Here is a 20,133-nt window from a genome sequence, read left to right as displayed (position 1 = left end):
TTATTAATCAATATTCTATTTTCAGTCCAACCAATAATTTAACATCAATTTTTGCAAATAAATAAGAATATAATGAAAATATGTAATATAATTTCAAAATATCTAATTTTTAGAAGTAAAAAATAAATAGAAAAAATCCATGAACATAAAAATTAGGGCAATTCTTTCAAATAGCATTTTTAAGTTTTTGTCACATAAATAGCCCCAAGAAAGAAAATGACCAAAATAGCCTTCTTTTTTTTGAAATTTTTAATATTTTTTTTATTTTTAAAAAAATTTGAAACTTTATCCCAAAATCTCACCCCTTAACTCTAAACCCTAGGGTAAAAATACATTTTTACTCTTTAATAAAATTTATTTTGATCATTTTCTTCATTGATAGCTATTTTGTGACAAAATTTTAAAAATGGCTATCATAGGAAATTTCTATAAAAATTAATCTTAATATTTTATTTTTCTCTACCACTAAAATTAAAGTTAGATCAGAAAAATGATACAAAAATCAAAACTAATAATTAATACATTATCAAATAAAGATTAAAAAAGTTTGAAACTTGATATAAAAATAAAGCAATAGAAATTTATTTAAAAATAAATAATATTATTTGAAAAACTTAGTCAACAAATAATAATTTAGTAGCAATTAAATAATATAATTTTCAATTCCATATTTCAAGAAAAAATGGAGAAATCTATACAAACAAAAAGGAAAAAAAAACTGAATAACCATAGTTCAATTGGTGAAACACCTCCCTTCTCACACTCTTATATCCCGAGTTTGATGCCACCTTGACACCTAATTTAATTTTAATTTTTTTTCAAAAAAAAAAGAAAAAACAAAAAGAAAAAAAATCATTTACAATATTTTTGACATTTCATCAATTCTAAGCAAAAATAACCTGACTTGCTTTTTGGACACTAAACTCAAGTTTAAAGAAATTAACAAAAAAATGATGAAAACCACAACCAAGGATTAATAAATAATTAAAATAAATATTAAAAAAAATATTTTACTAAAATCAGTTGGATTAAAATAAGATATTATAACAATTAAAACAACAAGTAATTTAGTGAAAATACATAATATAACTTGAGTTTGGTGCAAAATTTAGTCAACAAATAATAATTTAATAAAAATACATTATTTAATCCAAATATGTATAAACTTTTAAGAATAAATAGAAAAAATCATAAGAACAAATAAATAAAAGAACTGCGTTTATGATTTTTTTAACAGATCGTTTTCTTTGTTTTGTGGTTACCGAACTTCAAATTAAAATGATGAAAAAAACATAACCAATGATTAATACATAATCAAAACATTTCTTTAAAAAAACATGATCTAATAATGAAACAATAAAAAATACCATACACAATACCATCACTAAATCATCGAGACACTCCTAAAAGAAACAAAAAAAAGTATCAGAACACTGCCTCTTACACTTTGAAATTAAAGTAAATTGTTACAAAATCTAGAACAGTCCTACAAATAACGCATAAGAACATACATCATAGCGGATGTCTGGATGACGTAAAAGAAATCAAGCAAAAAAATAAATAACTACACTACACCACTTAGATAAAAATAAAAACATTTTCACAGCTATGTAATTATTCAATTTAGTCAACCGCAGGTCCGCAACGTCTTCATCTCTCAATATTGTAACTACCTATAGAAGCAAAAATCACATAAAAATACTTATTCACAAAAATATATAACCAACTCTTTAAAGCTATACATATATCGATCCAAACACTTAAAATAGTTTTTAATATAGTGAGTTTTCCACAGTTCAAAAAAACATATGGTGAGTTTTCCATAACAATACTTAGACTGCAATTTGTTCAAAAAAAAATTACTAATCCCTCAGTTCCATTTTAGAAGAGGTGTATTCAATTTAGGATCTGGAAATATTTGAAAATGAATAAATTTACATGACATTATGGCTTTGGTGAATTAGGAAAAAAATACTGATTTGTTGTTAAACTCTTTGCAAATACTATGATTTACATGACTTTGGTGAACTAGGGAAAAATACGATGATCTATAAGAGACTATAACTGATGAAGAATTCAAAAAGTCAAGTTCACTATGTACTTACCTTGCAAACACATGGTGGAGATTGGAGAATAACCATAATGGAGAGACTCCGTAAATAGAAAAACATCATCTAATTATTTAAAAGTTAAAAGATAAAAAAGAAATGCAAAACAAGTAAGCATCTGAAAGCAAGAATCTCCCGTAATGCACCACATAATTATTCAAATTCATTAGTTTTGTTCTCTCAATTGTGAACACTAAAACTCTTAATCATAATTTGCTTAATTATTATTTATTAAAATGTTATAATTTATTTATTAATACTGTTTTAGTGACCTTTAAATGTATACTTTCTTTGTAATTTTTTTAACGATTTAACCAATTTTGATCAATATTAAAGATTATAATGTAAATATAATTTCTTAAGAAGTTAAATATAAAGTTTTGTTACGGATACAAACACTTCAATCTTAAAGTTAAACAAACCTTAAAAGTAAAATTGATAATAGATATACTTTTAGAAAAGTTTATTCCCAAAAACCTAATAATATAATTTTTTAGTATGAGAAAATAATTCACTAGCACCACAACATCCATTACAAGTAAAATTTCATTCTTTTTGTCTTCTCCACACTTTCTCGTTGCTAGCTATAGCAGTAGCCATTACCTTACGATCCATCTCAACGAAGAATTCATAAAGGTTAGTTCAGTATTTTTCTTGAATGTTATTTACACCTTTGTTATCGTTGATTCTGTGCACTTATGTTCCTTTCTTTTTTTACTGGTATGGAAAGAATGGTTTCGTGATATTCTGAGGTGTTTAGATGGCTTATCGTGTTATAACTAAACTTGATGCTCATTAAAATTTCAGTTTTTTATATACACTTGGATTTTTTCTCATTCTTCTTCACATTTAGTTGCCAATCTTCTTGTCTAATTACTACTCAGCAAAGTACTGTCTAATTATATACACAGGGTTTCGTGATATTTTTTTTTTGTAACTTGGCATGGGTTTCGTGATATTCTAAGGACTTTTTGATTCTCATGAAATTCATTTTTCTGATTTTTGAATTTAAAAAATAGTAACATGGAAAAAGAAGAGCAAAATATAATAAGATTCTTTTTTTTGAACAATAATAATATGAAAGCTATCAAAAACAATATATATATATATATATATATATATATATATATATATATATATATATGTGTGTGTGTGTGTTTGTGTATATGACTTTTGGTGTTTGACACAAAATATAACATTTTAGATCAATAATTGTTTAGACTTTGTTGTGGGGCAATCTTCTACTTATATGTCAAGGCATATTCATATGATTTGTGGTGTTTGATTTACAAATTTAATCTTATTGATCAGTTAATTGTTTAGTCGCTAGCTTGGTTGTTACCTGGGTGACTGGGTCCATTGTCCTTAATTTGGTAAGAACTTTTTGAAGTGTTCACGACGTTTGGGTACCAAATATATCACAACTCCACGCTGAAAAAATTACTAAATGGATCTAGGTCCACATATAAGTAGACAGAACTAATTGTTGATCGCCACATGTCAATTTACTCCATGAAACAAAAGAGTATGGCAGAAACCAGAGTGTCCATTTTGATTCTTTGTTTTTTTTTTGTTCAACGTCCATTTTGATTCTATGACGTTCATTCATTGTCATTTTGATAATACTAAAAGAAAGCAGCTTTCCCTCTGTTTCGATATGCTCTTAGAATAAGCTAATGCTTGAAGAAGCAACGTTTCTGCTTAAATCTTTAGCATTTGAAAATCATCAGAATCACTTAGTTTAGTTGATATCTTTGAAGGTCTTACTTTCACTACTCTTTGGTAGGGGTTTTGCTACTTCACTTTCTGCATAACAATGTGAATATCAAATCTAATGTTGTTTGGATGCGTGCATTGAAAAGCTTTTTCTTAGCTTGTGTGCTAAAAGGCTTGTTCCTTGTTTCATGGTATTGAATGTTGGTCGCATTTTCATCAACAAGGATAGTAGTTTATTTCAAACTTAACCTTGTCTGCATGGGTCTTTTGGAAACAATAATTTCGACATGATCATACCACTTATCTCTTTATGTTTAGTATTCATCACATCACATTTGCAAAACTCTTTATGTTTAGTTTGTAGATCACAAGAAAACTCTTATCCTAATTTTAAGTGTTCAATTGTCTGATCTCTTTCTTTCCCTGTGTCTACTAGGTCTGGAGTAAAGATGAGAAGAGAAGTGGAACTGCAAGAGGTGGACTGGACGGCTTTTCCAAAACCGTCGGAAGAGATGCAGAGTAGCTGGCTATTGCAGCACTCACCGAAGCCCAAGAAGAAAACTGTAAGGAAACGGACTTGTGCCTGGACGCTAGCCTTCATTGGGGTGGTTATAGCGTTTTCGATGACGGTTAGAGCTCTCACGCATCGCCACCACTACCAGCAACAAGCGCCTGGCGCTTATAACATGGCGCTTCACACCGGACTGAAGTTCTTCAATAGCCAGAGATGTAAGTCAAAACAAACAATCTAGCTTTTTATTAATTATTAGTCTTATTAGATTCAATAAGACATATGTTAAGTGTATCTCTTGAGATTTGATCCTATTGAGAATAGGAAACATCGAGTTGTATATATTCAGTTCACTATACGTGTAAAGGAAGAAAACAACAAAACGATGTATTTCATCAAATCTCAAGAGATACTCTTAACATATATGTAGTATTATCTATCATTAACATAAAACGTATCTAGTCAAGTCTCAAACTATCATCTAATCAACTCTGCTTTGCTTTTTGTTGTATCAGCTGGGCGCTTGCCAGACCAAAACAACATTACCTGGAGAGGCGATTCCTGTATTCAAGATGGGAAGTATCCTGGGAGCAGCCACCCAAACCTGTCTGGAGGTTATTATGATGGTGGCGACGCGATAAAGTCTAATTTCAAGATGTCTTTTGCGATGACCATGTTGAGCTGGAGTGTCATCGAATATCATGCCAAGTACCAACAACTCGGCGAACTCAGCCATGTTGAAGGAATTATCAAATGGGGAACTGATTACTTTCTCAAGACTTTCGACTCTAGTGCTGCCGATTCAATCCATGATATGGTGTCACAGGTTACAAAACAAAGATTCTTACGACTTTGCATGTTTAAGTGTTTCCATCTGTTATTACAAGTTTGTTTTCCTTTTAAACAGGTCGGATCTGAAGGAACTGAGCGTTACTGCTGGATGCGCCCTGAGGACATAGATTACGAAAGAAAAGTACATATATGCATCAGTGAATGCCCTAATCTTGCTGCAGAAATGGCGGCTGCACTTGCATCAGCGTCCATAGTTTTCAGTGAAAACGATGCGTATTCTCAGAAGCTTATTCAAGGCGCCAAGATTCTCTACAGGTTTGCAGAGTCTTCTATCAAAGGCAGTGGTAGAAGCGCAAGATCGTCTTGGGATGAGCTTCTATGGGGTGGGGTTTGGCTCTACTACGCCACTGGAGATGCAACTTACCTCGACCGGGTAACGACTCTTGCGTTGGCCGATCCTTCTGATTCTTTCTCGCGTGACTCTGGCGTGTTCAGTTGGAACACAAAACTAGCAGGGGCGCAGGTAAGTTTGCACTCTTAACGCTTTCTTAATTAATTAGCTATTATGTTTTCCCAAACTGATGTGTTTTTTTATAATAATCAACTGTTAGCTGCTTTTGACCCGGATGAGATTGTTTTTGAGCCCTGGATATCCAGCTGAAGAGGTTTTGAGGAAATTTCATAATCAGATCAGCATCGTTATGTGCTCTTACTTACCGTCTTTCAACAAGTTCAATAGAACTAAAGGTAAATAAAATAGTTGCCTTTTTTATATTCTAATATTTTCTCTCAAGAGTATGTATAACCTGTTTTTTTTGTTATCATATCTATAGGAGGTTTGATCCAGTTAAACAATGGAGATCCCCAGCCTCTCCAATATGCTGCAAACGCGGCTTTCCTAGCCGCTTTATACGGTGATTACCTAGAGGCTTCTGATACTCGTGGATGGTCATGTGGGCCTAATGTCTACTTTACTAACGTACTAAGGGACTTCTCGAGATCGCAAGTAAGCCTTCCCGTCACCTAACAAAAACATAGCAAAACAGATTGATTGATGCAGATTTATATGAACAAGTCTTTTGTTTTGTTTCATGCAGGTTGATTACATTCTCGGGAAAAATCCTGAAAACATTAGCTATGTCGTGGGATATGGGGAGCGTTACCCAAAACATGTACACCACAGAGGCGCTTCGATACCAAAGAACCGGAAAGAGAGCTGCAAGGGAGGGTGGAAATGGAGAGAAAGCTCAAAGGAAAACCCAAATGTGATTGAAGGAGCAATGGTCGCTGGACCGGACGGGCATGATGTGTTCCATGATGTTCGTACCGCAAACTATACAGAGCCGACCCTGACGGGAAATGCGGGACTCGTCGCTGCTCTAGTTGCTTTATCAGGAGAGAAACACATGCTTGACAAGAACCGTATGTTCTCTGGCGTGCCTCCCTTGTTTCCGGACGTACCTCCGCCACCAGCTCCTTGGACACCTTAGAGAATGGTGTGATTAGTCTTATGCTCTGGACACCTTAGAGAATGGAGATTAGTCTTATGCTCTGAACTCTCTTTTGATCTACCTTGTTTTCTGAACTCTCGTATGTATTATCGTTATGGAAGACATGGTTTCAGGGGATGTTAGTATCTACATGTTTTTGGTTGTTCCACATATTTGTATTCCTCTTCTGATTCCTTATGAAGACTTTATAATTGCAAGATGAGAATGAGAAAGAGAATGTTATATATTTGTATTGAGAAAGAGAGTGTTATATATTTGTATTCGTCTTCTAGTTCCTTATGGAGACTTTATAATTGCAAGAAGAGAATGAAAAGCAAGGGGTAATCTCTGAACCATGTACTAAACCCATTTAGATCAATAACCAATTCATTGCAAATCAAAAGTCTGCATTTTCTTCAGCAGCTCTGTGTTGGTTACATACTGTTTAATAAGAGACATCCCATAACTATAATGTTCTCTCTCTTGAGAAACAAGCTGAAAAGCATGTTCCGGATGTTTCTATGAGTCAGAATCTGATCCAGAATCTGTTTCCGCATCACACTGCACCCCAAACGGTCTCAACCTGTTTGTGTTTGCTTCCAGTGGAGGCATCCCATCATCACTCTCATCACTCAAATCTATATCATCGTCCTGTGGGATGGGGATTTGAGAGCTTTCATCAGCTGGAACTGGCTTGGCATCTCTGTAGATCTCTGGCCTGCATTAACCAAACTCACATGAGCTTTGATAAACAAACCTATATGTCATTCATATACCACAGTTCAAAGAAACAAAGCTTTTATTACCATTCAGGAGACTTTTGGAGGAGACGGATTTGCTCAAAGAAGAGAACTTTACAGACAATTGATGTAACTTTGCTTCCAGATTCTTGTGCCTTTTCCTTTCCTGTATGATCAATCACTACAAAGCTTCCTGCAAATCAGTGAACAATAATTAAAACACCATCTCAAACTCCTCCATCCACATCAAATCATGCAGTAAATATAAAGACAAAAAATCCAGATCGTATATGAAACATGTCAAAGATTAAGACAAAACACTAAGCATGATTCAATATTCCTTTGTTAAGTTTAAACAAGTCTGAGAGAGAGTAGTACCTCGTCTGATCCACATGCTCTCACGAAACTTGGCTGGAAACAAGGCTAATGAGTTCTCTCCTTTTGCATCCATTATCTTCAAACAGACAGCAACACGACAAAACAGCAGTTAAAGAACATATCAATTGCAAAACTCTAGCTGTCCTTAAACTCTAGCATCAAAGGGAAATAAAAACTCAAATCTTTAATCAATACACACAATACAAAACTAAGCCTAACACATTGAGATTCAATTAAAGGATTCAAAACCCACAAATAAAACTCAAATCTTTAATCAGTACATGTATACAGAACTAAGCTAAGATTCAAACCCATTAAATAAAAATTCAAACTTTAACCAATACATAGATACATACAGAAACTTACCTCAATTTGATTGGAACCTCTGAGAGAGACGACCTGAGCGATGCTCTGACATTCCTCAAGCGTGAAGTCCTGCTCCGACGCCGCTTGTTTCAGATTCCTCCTTCCTCTGTTCATCTCTTTCAACTCAAAAAGTTCCAAACTTTGACAACCAAAAGAGCACAAAACACCAGAAGAAACTGAGATTAGGGTTTTGTAGCTGTGCCGTTTAACTAGAATCACAGGAGTTCCTAAAGAGAAGTAAACATTGTTATTTTTCTTTATATGTTGAGGGTATAAACGTCATTCCATTGACCAAGTTAAGTGGGTAAGGGTTATTACATCGAAGCGCAGATAAACCGGGAACTCGTTTTAAACCGTGAAAGAGAGACACCGTGCGGCGGTCTGTTAACCCTCCTCCACGATTCAAAGTTCTTTACTTTACTCGAATCCTCTCTCTCACTCCACAGGTTCGTAACTATGTCCTCTGTTTTCATCTTGAGCTAATGTGTTACATAACAGAATGATTCATTAGATAAGAAGTGATCTTGAATTGTATAAAGTTGATAGCTTTCTGTGTTTCTGGATTTGATTCCGGATTCTATGTTAGTTTTGTAGTAATGGGTAGGAGAAAGCAACCCAAGCCACAGTGTTCGTTGGGATTGAATTGTAGAAAGTTGATATCTTTTTTGAATTGTATAAAGTTGATACCTTTTTGGATTCTATGTTAGTTTTGTAGTGATGGGTAGGAGAAAGCAACCCAAGCCGCAGCGTTCATTGGGATTGAACGATGAAAAGCAAGTCTCCGGCGAGGAGGCAGAGGGTTCTCGCCGGAGGAAGAAGAAGAAGGAGAGTGTTGAAGATATCGACAAGCCATATTATGTGAACATATGTTCTTCAAGTGAGGAGAAGCAGGAGAGACAACACTTTGACATAGCTGAAGTTGTTCTCACTAATTTAACTTTAATAGAAGGTGGTTCTGGTGTTGATTGTTCGTCACGGTTTCGTCTGTGCAATGTGACTAACTTTATTGATCGGATCAAGCTCGGTTACTGGCCTGTGTTGAGTCCTAGTGATGTGACTTTGGAGCTGGTTGATGGGTCAGTGGTTTGGTCTGGGGGTTTTGATGGTCCAGGCGAAGGTGTTTGTGGTCTTGCTCATTTGGCGAGTATAAAGTTTTTGACTTTGAGGGTTGTCCCTGGTGGTAATGAGGGGTTGTTGTCTCCTAGAGTTAGAGTTGAGTTGCTTCAGGAGGCTTTTGATGCGTGTGAGTCTCTTCTTGAGAACACAAGGCAGAGGTGGAAAAATAGTATGATTCATGTCATGTCTTGGTTGAGGCCGGAGGTGATGACATCAGAGGCTAGGTATGGGACGGAACTAAACTTGAAGGAGGATGAGAGATCGATAACTCAGGAGGACTCTAGTGAACAGTCTAGGTTTGATGCTGCTGCTTTTTATGAAGCCATAAAGCCATCTAAGTGAGTAGAGCTTACTTTTTTTGAATGTGTGTGTTAAATGTCTGAAGTTAGTTCTTTCCAACTTATTATAATGTTTTTGATTCAGGACGGATGTGATGCTTGAAGATGATATAACTGATTTGCTCCCAGAACTTAGGCCGTACCAACGACGTGCAGCTCATTGGATGGTGCAGCGAGAGAGAGGAGATCCAATAACTTTGGGAGACAAAGAAGAATTCATCTCACCTTTGTCAATCTCCATTGGGTTTCTTGACTCTGCTGCAAAAATGTTCTTTAACCCATTCAGGTTTGGTTCCCTTTTTTTGTTTTATCATTTTGAATTTCTTAGCTTCTTTTCATGTTCAACAAACAGTATATAAGCCTCTCTCAGTAAAGTTTCAACTGTTAACAGAAGAACTTGTTTTGATTTTTGCTCCATTTGTCATGCTTTGGTTGTTTTTAGTGGGAATATCTCATTGGAACCAGAGTATTGTTCACCTCGAATTCCGGGCGGTATCCTTGCTGGTAAGACAACGTGCAGTTTCTTCTTGTCTCCTTGTATTACCTTTTGTTAAGTTCTGTGGTGGTTCATTCTTAATGTGTGAATGCTGCAGATGAGATGGGATTGGGGAAAACAGTTGAACTACTTGCATGCATCTTCTCTCATCGAAAACCAGACGAGGATGAAACATCTGTTGTGACTAATGGGTCACCAGTAACCGATGATTTAAAAACTGGCTTGAAGAGAGTGAAAAGGGAACGTGTTGAGTGCAAATGTGGAGCTGTCAGTAAAAGCCGCAAATACAAAGGAGTTTGGGTACAGTGTGACATGTGTGATGCTTGGCAGCATGCAGACTGTGTAGGTTATTCACCTAAATGGACAAGAAAGAAGGCTATTTGCCAAGATGTTGATGAAAAAGCATCTGAAAAGAAGAGCAAAAAAGACGCTGTTGAAGTTGTTGTCAAACAAGGTGAATATGTTTGCCAGATGTGCTCTGAGCTTCTTCAAGTCACTGCCTCTCCCATCTCCACAGGTGCCACTCTTATTGTCTGTCCATCTCCTATATTACAGCAATGGCATTCCGAGATTACACGGTATCAGATTCTTCCCCACACTTAAACATGATTACTTTCAGAAATGAAGTTTTGTTTTTAATCTCTTAATGTTAGTTCTCTTTGCCTTGTTTCATCTCCCCATGTTGTAGCCATACACGCTTGGGTTCTCTTGTGACATGTATCTATGAAGGTGTGAGGAATGCCTCACACTCCAAAGAACCTACGGTGGACATCATCACTGATCTCCTCAATGCGGACATTGTTTTAACAAGCTATGATGTCCTCAGAGATGACTTGACTCATGATGGAGACAGGCATGATGGTGATCGGCACTGTCTTAGATTCCAGAAAAAGTATCCTGTGATTCCTACTCCACTCACAAGAATATTCTGGTGGAGGGTTTGCTTGGATGAGGCCCAGATGGTGGAGAGGAATACAGCTGCTGCAACAGAGATGGCTTTGAGATTATACACTAAACACCGTTGGTGTATCACCGGAACTCCTATACAACGCAAACTTGATGACTTGTATGGACTGTTGAGGTTCCTTAAAGCAAATCCTTTCGATGTTTCAAGATGGTGGACTGAAGTCATAAGAGAACCATATGAGGTCTGAGCAGAACAAATAGTTTATTTTCTTATCTTTTAAATGGTATTTCATGTCTAAGTCTAACAACCTTCTTGCTTTTGTTCAGAGGCGAGACGCAAAGGCCATGGAGTTTACTCATAAATTTTTCAAACAACTCATGTGGCGTTCTTCAAAAATCCACGTGGCTGATGAGCTGCAGCTTCCACCTCAAGAGGAATGCGTTTCATGGCTCAAATTCTCCGCGATTGAAGAGCACTTTTATAGCAGGCAGCATGAGACTTGTGGGAGTTACGCCCGTGAAGTTATAGAAACTTTGAAACGTGATATTCTCAAAAGAGGTCATAGTTCTTCTGATAATCCTTTAATCACTCATGCCGAAGCTGCAAAGCTCTTGAACTCGCTCTTGAAACTGCGCCAAGCTTGCTGCCACCCTCAAGTAGGGAACTCTGGTTTACCTTCGTTGCAACAAACGCCAATGACCATGGAACAGATTCTTATGGTGGGTTTTTGCTACTTTTTCAATCTTTGGTTTGTTACTTTTTTTTTGCTGATTGTAAGTTTTTTTTTTCTTTAGGTCCTTGTGAAAAAGACTCAGAGCGAAGGAGAAGAAGCTCTTAGAGTGTTGATCGTTGCTTTAAACGGGATTGCTGCTATTTCCATGCTTAAGCAAGAGTTTTCCGAAGCGGTATCGTTATACAAGGAAGCATTGAATATAACTGAAGAGCACGCTGAAGATTTTCGTCTTGATCCATTGTTGAATATTCATATCCTTCACAATCTAGCCGAGATACTACCACTGGTTCAAAGCCACAAAAGAGATGTGAAAGATGACGATCATCATCGTGCAGCGAAAAGGCAAAGGATCAATGAGCTTGATAGTTCAACTCATGCTTCTTCAGAAAGTGGTTTAAAGAAAGATGGAGAGTATCATGAAGAGTGCAAAACTCTGGATACAGTTTGTGACACATTGAAAGTTAAGTATTTATCCGCATTCAACACAAAACTCTCTTCAGCACAGCAGGAGTACAAAAAATCATACGATCAGGTAACTTCCACAAAATGCTTCAAAACTGTTTTCCAAAGAGTTCCTTGTGCTCGCACTCTGTGTTGCAATGCTACATATGCTAATGAATTGAAAAACTTTCCAAGGTTTCCGAGTCTTTGAGAAACATTGGGAAACAACGTTCGGTTTGGTGGTTAGATGCCCTCCAACTTGCTGAACAAAATAAAGATTTCACCAGCGAGTTGACCAGGAAGATTGAAGAGGCCATCCATGGCTCCTCCAGAGAATCTTCTCGGTTAGTACATTAATATTTGAAGTTTCATGACTTCTTTTTGCTACATAGTTTCTGCAAGTGCAACAAATGACCTGTTAAAGAATAGATGGATTATCATATAACAAGTGATCGTTATATTTGTTTCAGATATAGAACCATACATGGGATGAAACTTCACCTGCAGACATGTATGGATACGCTAGAAAGCTCTAGAAAAACAGTGATGGATAAGCTTTTAGAGATCGACCAGACTATGGAGAAACCAAGATCGGAGGATATTGAGTGTATTGGTAATTGCAAGTATTGTAATAAGAAAGACGATGGCCCTACCTGTATTCATTGCGAGCTAGATGAACGATTCCAGGAATATGAGGCTAGGCTGTTCCGTCTTAACAAATCTCGTGGAGGAGTAATGGAACATGCATCTGCTGAAGAGATGGTAGATCTACAGAAGAAGAAGTCTGCTCGTAATCATTTCTTTTTCGGTTTGTCATCGAGAAACAAGGATGTTGACAACGAAGAACCCACCAAAAGAAATGCTGGTGACTCCGTTATTGTAAGTCACTTGAATCTATCTTCAGTTTGGTCCTAATCCCACATTTATGCTCTCTCACTGTTCTGATAATAGGTTTCAAAATCTCCATCTGAGACGGAAGTGGTTCTTGGTGTGATAAGAAACCATTGCAAATCTTATTTAGACAGTGAAGGCAAATCAGCAGCTAAAAAACATTTAAAAACTCTTGAGGTAAGTAAGATGGAGAAAGGGGTGAAGTAATAATATCTTTCGTTTTCATGTTTCAAGCGGGTCTGACATTTGTAATTTTTGATTTATTTGGTAAAGGTGATGAGGAAGGAATATGCACATGCAAGGGACTTGGCTAGGGCTCAAGCTAACCTCCTACGTGCCTATGATGAGATTAAGATGGCGACAATGAGACTACAGCTTAGAGAATCTGAAGATGACACGGCCATTTATGCTTTGAGCCTTGATGAGTTAGACGCTGCTAGTGTCCAGAACACTAATGATAAATTTTTGGCTCAGTCCTCATTACTTAGTATAAAAGGGAAGCTTCGTTATCTGAAGGTAAACCTCTTACCTTGCTGTTGTTATTGGCCAAGAGATATCATTAAGTGTACGTATAAACAAATCTTTTATCCTTTTTCAGGGGTTGATAGAAACCAAACAGAAACAAGAAGAGAGTCAAGATCACTCCTCACCAATAGAGGAAACGGCTAAGGCTTTAGATCCTGTTGAACAGGAAAGAGAAAACGTTCTAAAGCGAGAGGAAGCATGTCCTATTTGTCATGAAACCCTACGAAATCAGAAGATGGTTTTCCAGTGTGGGCACAGCACTTGCTGTAAATGTAAACACCTTCCTTGATCATAAGGAGCTGGACTTGCATGCACTGTTATCTCATGCATCTTTGTGTCTCTCCACAGGCTTTTTCTCCATGACAGAGCGTGGTTCCGTTCATGAAACTATGCGAAAGTGGGTGATGTGTCCAATATGCAGGCAACATACAGATGTTGGAAACATTGCGTATGCTGATGACAGACAAAACGGGTACTCGTCAGGTCAAGACCACAGAGAAAACGAAGCATCATTATCTGTTCAAGGTTCATATGGAACAAAGGTTAGTAGCCTCTGTGCTTTTTAAAGATTCTTCCAACAAGTAGTATACTTCGTTTTCTTATGTATTGTGTTTGGGTTTAGATTGAAGCTGTTACTAGAAGACTCTTATGGATCAAGTCAAGTGACCCGGAAGCTAAGGTTCTTGTTTTCTCCAGCTGGAACGATGTTCTTGATGTGTTGGAACATGCCTTCTCTGCCAACGGCATCACTTTCATTCGGATGAAAGGAGGAAGGTAAAAATTGTTGTTGCATAGGTTACTTAAGAGACTTATATAACATTTGATTCCATGGGAATGCAGAAAAGCACCGACGGCAATTAGCAAATTCAAGGGTTCAGAGAAAGAATCGATCCAAGTCCTACTGCTTCTGGTGCAGCATGGTGCCAATGGTCTTAATCTTCTGGAAGCACAGCATGTTGTTCTAGTGGAGCCGCTTCTGAATCCAGCTGCAGAAGCGCAAGCTGTTGGGCGTGTTCATCGGATAGGACAAGATAAGCCTACTCTAGTTCATCGCTTCCTGGTTGGTGCATCTGCTTTGTTTCTTGTACAGCTTCACTTTGATCTTGACCTCTCTCTTTTTTTGGTGGGAACTAGGTAACGGGTACAGTGGAAGACAGCATCTACAAGCTGAACAGGAGCAAGGACGTAAACGTAAGCTCATTTAGCAGCAGCAGGAATACAAAGAATCAAGATCAACAGAATCTGACACTAAGAGACCTAGAGTGTCTATTTGCTTCACCACCAGCAGAAGAGACGGAAGAAAACGAGGGAGATGGAGAGAGGAATCTGAGAGATCTACCGCCCTCAGTCGCTGCAGCTATGGCAGCCGAGAGGAGAATGAAAGAAAGTAATGATGCGTCAACATCATCATGATTCCAGAGAGATTTGGTGGTTGTTGGAGCATCTTGTTGTCTGTATATATAGGATAGTGTAGAGAGAAGTAGTCCAAAGATACACACTGCTTCTTCTCTTTAGTGTTGTCTGCATTCATTATGGAATACTTTTAACCTCAAACTTTTAGAGGCTTAGGCAAGGTGATGGGAGTTTTTTTTCCAAGATTTTTTGTATTGCAACAAACATTGCTGCATTAGGAAAGCTTCATCTATGTATATATCTCAGCCAGAGTCGACTAGTGTATAATTGATATATGAATTAGAGTAACATGAGGTTAAAATTTGGAAGGGTCTTCTTGATCTGTATATACACTTTCATATGGAAGTAACAGCATATGATTAAAAACAAAATGGATAATATTTCCTGATGATTAGGAACGTCCTTCTTTGTGTTATAACATTTGAGAAAACAGAATGTCTACATTGAAGGCATGAAACAACACGTTTTCCAGAAAAGAAACAAAATTTTATTCAGCTACATCGCAAAGATGCAATAACAAACTTGAAAACTGGAAGAAAAAAAATCTCATTTTCTCTTGAATCTTGATCACTCACTTGTCTTCAGGTGCTGGTTTATCAATGAATGTCTTCTTAATCCAATCAAAAGGCTGTGATGATAAAGATTCATGTCAGATACAAAACAAAACAAAGTTACGAAGAGGAAACATTAGAGAAAAAGTAACTTAATCTCAATGCACTAATCTCTTCATAACACCAATCACAGATCCTAAATCACTAATGATGCAACCAATTGAATCAAATAACAAGAGAAGCTAAAAAGACAGTAGAAATGAAGAAGCTTGATCATCAGTTCGAGTATACTAACACAAAACTGAATCAAAACCTTAATGAAATTGAGATTATATTTATATGTAAATCCAACGACGCAGCTTATATTGGCGCCGATAAAGTTACAGCCGTCTAACGAGATCGATTCAAGTGCAAAACTTTGAAAATGTTCATCAATCAATCATCTTTCTTCCATTTCATAACCTAATTCGTGAAACCCAATTCGAAAAATCTACCGGCGGAGATCGAAATTGACTTACTTGGACGACCCAGATGGCGCCGGCTGCGGCGGCGATACCCCATCCTGCGGCGGCTTGGATATCCACAGATTGGATCTTCGGCTTCACGAGCTTGATCACTCCTCCTGTCATCACTGCTTCGATCTCTCTCTCCTTCGCTATCAAATCTCCACAACGATCCTTCAACGATAATCAATTAGACGAGACGCCATCGTAAGTCGTCGACGTTAAAAGAGATTCTCACACTTCATGCCGTTCCACGTGTAAGAACATGCACAGCGTGCCGTTTTTACACTTCATGCCTGATTACAAGAAGCAACTTGAACAACTTGCCGTTTGTACTGTTATGTTGTTGTTCTTCAAATTGACTCCAACAGCAATTAATATCATCAGAAAACTTAAAACACAATTCCATTTCCTTGATGATTAGCGTTTAAGCCACTCAAATATAACAATGGTTTTATAAATTATGGAGTAGACCACAAGAAGAACAACAAAAAGTCTATATTGAAGAACCAAGCTTGGCACTGCTCTTTCTTGGACTATCCGGTTTAGTAGCGGGCCTACGACCTTTATCCGGACCACCGATCACACCCCATTCCTCAAACTGACTCTGCCTTGCTCTTGCCCTTTCTTTCTCCTCTTCGGACTTCTCAGAGAAACAGTAAGGGCAAGAGACTCCAGATTCATACTCTGGAGCTTCCATGTCTTCATCACTTATAGGCTGCTTGCATCCATAGCAGAGTTTATGTGTTCCTTGTGCTAAACCATGTTCCACTGACACACGTTTGTCGAACACAAAGCATTCTCCTTCCCACAAGCTCTCTGTTTTGGGGACTTGCTCTAGGTACTTCAGTATCCCACCTTTGAGATGATACACCTGATCACAAAAATGTTCAAGCTCTAAATCTCAAAAGTTCAATGAATATTCTAAAAATCGGTCTAGGCTTCTGTCTAAACAGCAAATCGGACCTAAATGAAACAATTTAAAAAAAAAAACCGGCTGAAACGCTCAATAATCTCATATAAAAGCATCTAGTTACCGCCTATTGATTTTTTGAACATTGCATTTGTGTATAGTTTACCTCTTCGAAGCCTTGGCTAAGCAGAAAGCTTGAAGCTTTCTCACATCTGATTCCTCCAGTGCAGTACATAGCAATCCGTGGCAGCACCTTTGGTTTCTCAGCTTTCTCTTCTTCTTTCTCCACCTTTGCTTGTGTTTCATTGCCTTCTTGCTTCAATGCAAACTGATTCTCAACCCAAGATGGGAAATGCCTGAAAGCTGTGGTGCATGGATCAACAGCTCCTTTGAACTTCCCAATCCTAGTCTCATAGGTGTTCCTCACATCAATCACTACCTGAAACACATCTTCTAACATATGCATAAACACTCTTATCTTCTCTATAACTTTATTCAAAAAGAGTTCTCACTGTTTCTGGATCACTGATCAGTTCATTCCATTCCTCAGGGCTCACATATGTTCCAACTCTTTCAATAGGCGACACACTTGGCATTCCAAGCGTGACAATCTACACAAAGACAGTACAAAAGAAAACACAACTCTTTAAACCGGAACGAACAGGAACTGGAACAACACTCCGCAATATCCTAAATATTTAAAATTATCCCAAATTTTTATCCGAAAACCCGAAAAACTCTGATATTTAATCTGAAAACTCCAATTTTTAAACTAAATTAACCAAAAAGCAGGAATCAAACCGAATGGGACCAAAGTTACCTCGGATATTAGCCAGTGCCCGACTTTGTTACCCGAATCAAACCGAATGAGACCAAAATTACTTCGGATATTAACCAGTTTCCGACTTTGTTACCCGAATCAAACCGAATGAGACCAAAATTACCTTGGATATTAGCCAGTTCCCGACTTCGTTACCCAAACCGAACCAAAAACCTAGCTAACTGAATCAAAACCGAACCGAATTTTCTAAATACCCAAACAGGTCCTAAACCTCCCTATCTAGAACCAAAAGAACCGGACAGGAACTGAAAGCAGCCGAATGTCCATGGCTATCTTGAACAATCAACAAACCCTACACTCTACAAACTTCAAAAAACACGAGAGTGTACCTCTTTCTTGAGTTTGACCCTAACGTGATCCCATCTAAACGGAGCGTCCTCACCAGCCGCAAGAGGAGAGCTACTGCTATGTCCATGGTGTATAGCTTCTTGTTCAGGACTCACAGGCGTCTCCACTTGCCTCAAACCACTCAAACGAACATCACTCTGTATAAACGCCAACACTCTCTCCACTGATTCACGACTCCCACAGATACTCCCGTTGATTCCTTCTGGTGCAAGAATGATTCCACCTGAAACACACTGCACATCCATATTCTATTACTACCTCAAATACAAAACAAAGTTTCGATTTTTCAATCAAATACAAACCAAAGTTTCGATTTTTGAATCAAATCTAAACCAAAGTTTCGATTTTTACATCAAATATCAGCCAAAGTTTCGATTTTTCAATCAAATATAAGCCAAAGTTTTGATTTTTGAATCAAATATAAGCCATAGGTTCGATTTTTCAATCAAATATAAGCCAAAGTTTCGATTTTTCAATCAAATATAAGCTAAAGTTTCGATTTTTGAATCAAATATAAGCCAAAGTTTCGATTTTTAAATCAAATGTAAAACAAAGTTTCGACTTTTTAAAGTTTATACCAATTCTTCGCAGAGATCCTTGAGGGGCTTTCTGAGATCAGCATGGTCAGGAAAATCAGCGAACTTGTAGAATGAAACGACAAGGAGTGAGCTTTTATCTGACTCGACAGGTTCTTGTTTGGTTGAGAAGCATTGAGAGACAGTAGTCATGTTTTGTCGGATAGGTCCAGAGCTAGAACAAGCCACCGTGGATTTTAGAGGAGAGGAAGAGAGAGTCTTTGGTTGAGATTGAGTGGGTAGTAAGTTGGGTTTGGTGTTTTTAGTGGTTGAGATCGAATTTGAGACGCCGCTGGAGATTGAAGGTTGAGAGTGAGGTTGTGGTGGTGGTGGTGATGAGAGCATTCTCGCGGCGGCGAGGGGCGGCGGAAATCTCCAGTGGTAGTAGAAACGTAGCATTGAGGTTTATTCTGTGGGATTAAACCAAACCGGACTTAACCAAAACTGTGGACTGATTCACGTGGGCTATATAAACAACTGGCCTTTATGAATTTAGTTTTGCGCCGTATATTCATTTTAGTTTTAAGTTTTTTTGTCAGCATTATTCATTTTCGTTATAAATGGGTAAATACAACAACAAAAGTTGGAAGTAACTTCGTATAGCAAAACTAAAATTTTATAAATTAAAAGAAAAGAAAATTTCAGTATTTCAATTCCGTGACTTTTGTGAAAAATGCTTCATCAATTTTATGACGGATATTCTATTATTTTTTGATAATCAGAGGTGTTTGAGCTGAGGTCCAAATAATTTTCAAGAGAACTGAAACCGATAAGTAATCTAATTTCGATTTTCTAACTGAAAATTAAAACATGATTTCATGTCGACTGGCCAAACAAATGATAATCTAGTTCATAACAAAGATTTGAATTCGACAGATTAACATCTTGACCCAATTGTTTTTTTATCAATAGTTTACCGCCTCGTGGTGACTAATTGATGGGTGGTGTTAAGTGTTAACCATGTAATATGTTCTTGTTAATTGCTTACAATATGGATTAGTGATATCCGTTTAATGTAGACATTTGACAAACTGTTACCATTGAATAATTTATCTGAAAAATCTTATCCATCAGCGACATGCAAAATAGATATTATGATTTGTTATATGGAATTTGACTCTGTGAATGTCTTTTGTCTGAGTGTGAGGGGGAAAAGAAGCTTCATGTCCCGTGCCGTGATCTCTGACCTTTTTGGTAAGAACCTTGTTTACCTTCTCGAAACTCATCTTTTCTAATTCCCCTAATTATTTTCTTAGAGACTTCCACTATAATTGATGTCTTCATCAGCTCTAAGAAGCTTCCTGCTTCTTTTTATTTTCCAGACGATTTGTCTTCAATGCAGACACTAAAAAGTTCCTTGAACTTTCATGAGAATAGTACCACATATCTAAAGTTTTACAAAACATGTTTTACAATAATAAGTTTTAAGTTTTCTAAGGAA

General features: G+C 37.1%; 4 protein-coding genes across 7 annotated transcripts; 2 read left to right on the top strand and 2 right to left on the bottom strand.

The window, feature by feature from the left end:
- Positions 1-589: 589 nt before the first annotated feature.
- On the top strand, positions 590-7,048 carry LOC103865837 (endoglucanase 21). 2 transcript variants are annotated; one of them, XM_033290572.1, is made up of 6 exons: positions 590-2,744; positions 4,261-4,553; positions 4,851-5,650; positions 5,739-5,874; positions 5,961-6,133; positions 6,225-7,048. In XM_033290572.1, exons 2-6 carry the CDS (start codon positions 4,274-4,276, stop codon positions 6,615-6,617), a joined length of 1,782 nt encoding a protein of 593 aa, XP_033146463.1. In that variant the 5' UTR covers positions 590-2,744; positions 4,261-4,273; the 3' UTR covers positions 6,618-7,048. The 2 variants fall into 2 exon arrangements, with proteins under 2 accessions (XP_033146463.1, XP_033146464.1); XM_033290573.1 differs by having other exon boundaries at positions 591-4,553; positions 4,851-5,161; positions 5,243-5,650.
- LOC103865836 (probable RNA-binding protein EIF1AD) lies at positions 6,960-8,331 on the bottom strand. Its single transcript, XM_009143689.3, has 4 exons — positions 8,102-8,331; positions 7,736-7,811; positions 7,424-7,550; positions 6,960-7,335 (listed from the first exon to the last, which is right to left on the bottom strand). Exons 1-4 carry the CDS (start codon positions 8,213-8,215, stop codon positions 7,137-7,139), a joined length of 516 nt encoding a protein of 171 aa, XP_009141937.1. The 5' UTR covers positions 8,216-8,331; the 3' UTR covers positions 6,960-7,136.
- Positions 8,332-8,346: 15 nt separating this feature from the next.
- Positions 8,347-15,274, top strand: LOC103865835 (E3 ubiquitin-protein ligase SHPRH). Of its 3 annotated transcripts, none has more exons than XM_033290570.1 (17): positions 8,347-8,547; positions 8,817-9,555; positions 9,641-9,841; positions 9,998-10,059; positions 10,149-10,629; positions 10,740-11,199; positions 11,285-11,677; positions 11,753-12,223; positions 12,328-12,476; positions 12,603-13,011; positions 13,084-13,200; positions 13,297-13,539; positions 13,622-13,820; positions 13,897-14,090; positions 14,171-14,322; positions 14,389-14,608; positions 14,683-14,961. In XM_033290570.1, the coding sequence occupies exons 2-17, from the start codon at positions 8,819-8,821 to the stop codon at positions 14,959-14,961; spliced, it is 4,767 nt and encodes a 1,588-aa protein (XP_033146461.1). In that variant the 5' UTR covers positions 8,347-8,547; positions 8,817-8,818. The 3 variants fall into 3 exon arrangements, with proteins under 3 accessions (XP_033146461.1, XP_009141936.2, XP_033146462.1); XM_009143688.3 differs by having other exon boundaries at positions 8,348-8,547; positions 8,809-9,555; XM_033290571.1 differs by lacking the exon at positions 8,347-8,547 and having other exon boundaries at positions 8,819-9,555; positions 14,683-15,274.
- Positions 15,275-16,395: 1,121 nt separating this feature from the next.
- LOC103865833 (rhodanese-like domain-containing protein 7) lies at positions 16,396-19,153 on the bottom strand. The gene is made up of 5 exons (XM_009143686.3): positions 18,696-19,153; positions 18,099-18,350; positions 17,441-17,539; positions 17,095-17,367; positions 16,396-16,889 (listed from the first exon to the last, which is right to left on the bottom strand). Exons 1-5 carry the CDS (start codon positions 19,089-19,091, stop codon positions 16,512-16,514), a joined length of 1,398 nt encoding a protein of 465 aa, XP_009141934.1. The 5' UTR covers positions 19,092-19,153; the 3' UTR covers positions 16,396-16,511.
- Between the last annotated feature and the right edge of the window lie 980 nt (positions 19,154-20,133).

The sequence above is a fragment of the Brassica rapa genome, chromosome A04 (assembly GCF_000309985.2).
Source record: "Brassica rapa cultivar Chiifu-401-42 chromosome A04, CAAS_Brap_v3.01, whole genome shotgun sequence".
NCBI classification, from domain to species: Eukaryota; Viridiplantae; Streptophyta; class Magnoliopsida; order Brassicales; family Brassicaceae; genus Brassica; species Brassica rapa.
Note: the sequence above shows the minus strand (reverse complement) of the source record. Positions and strands in the feature narration are given on the sequence as shown.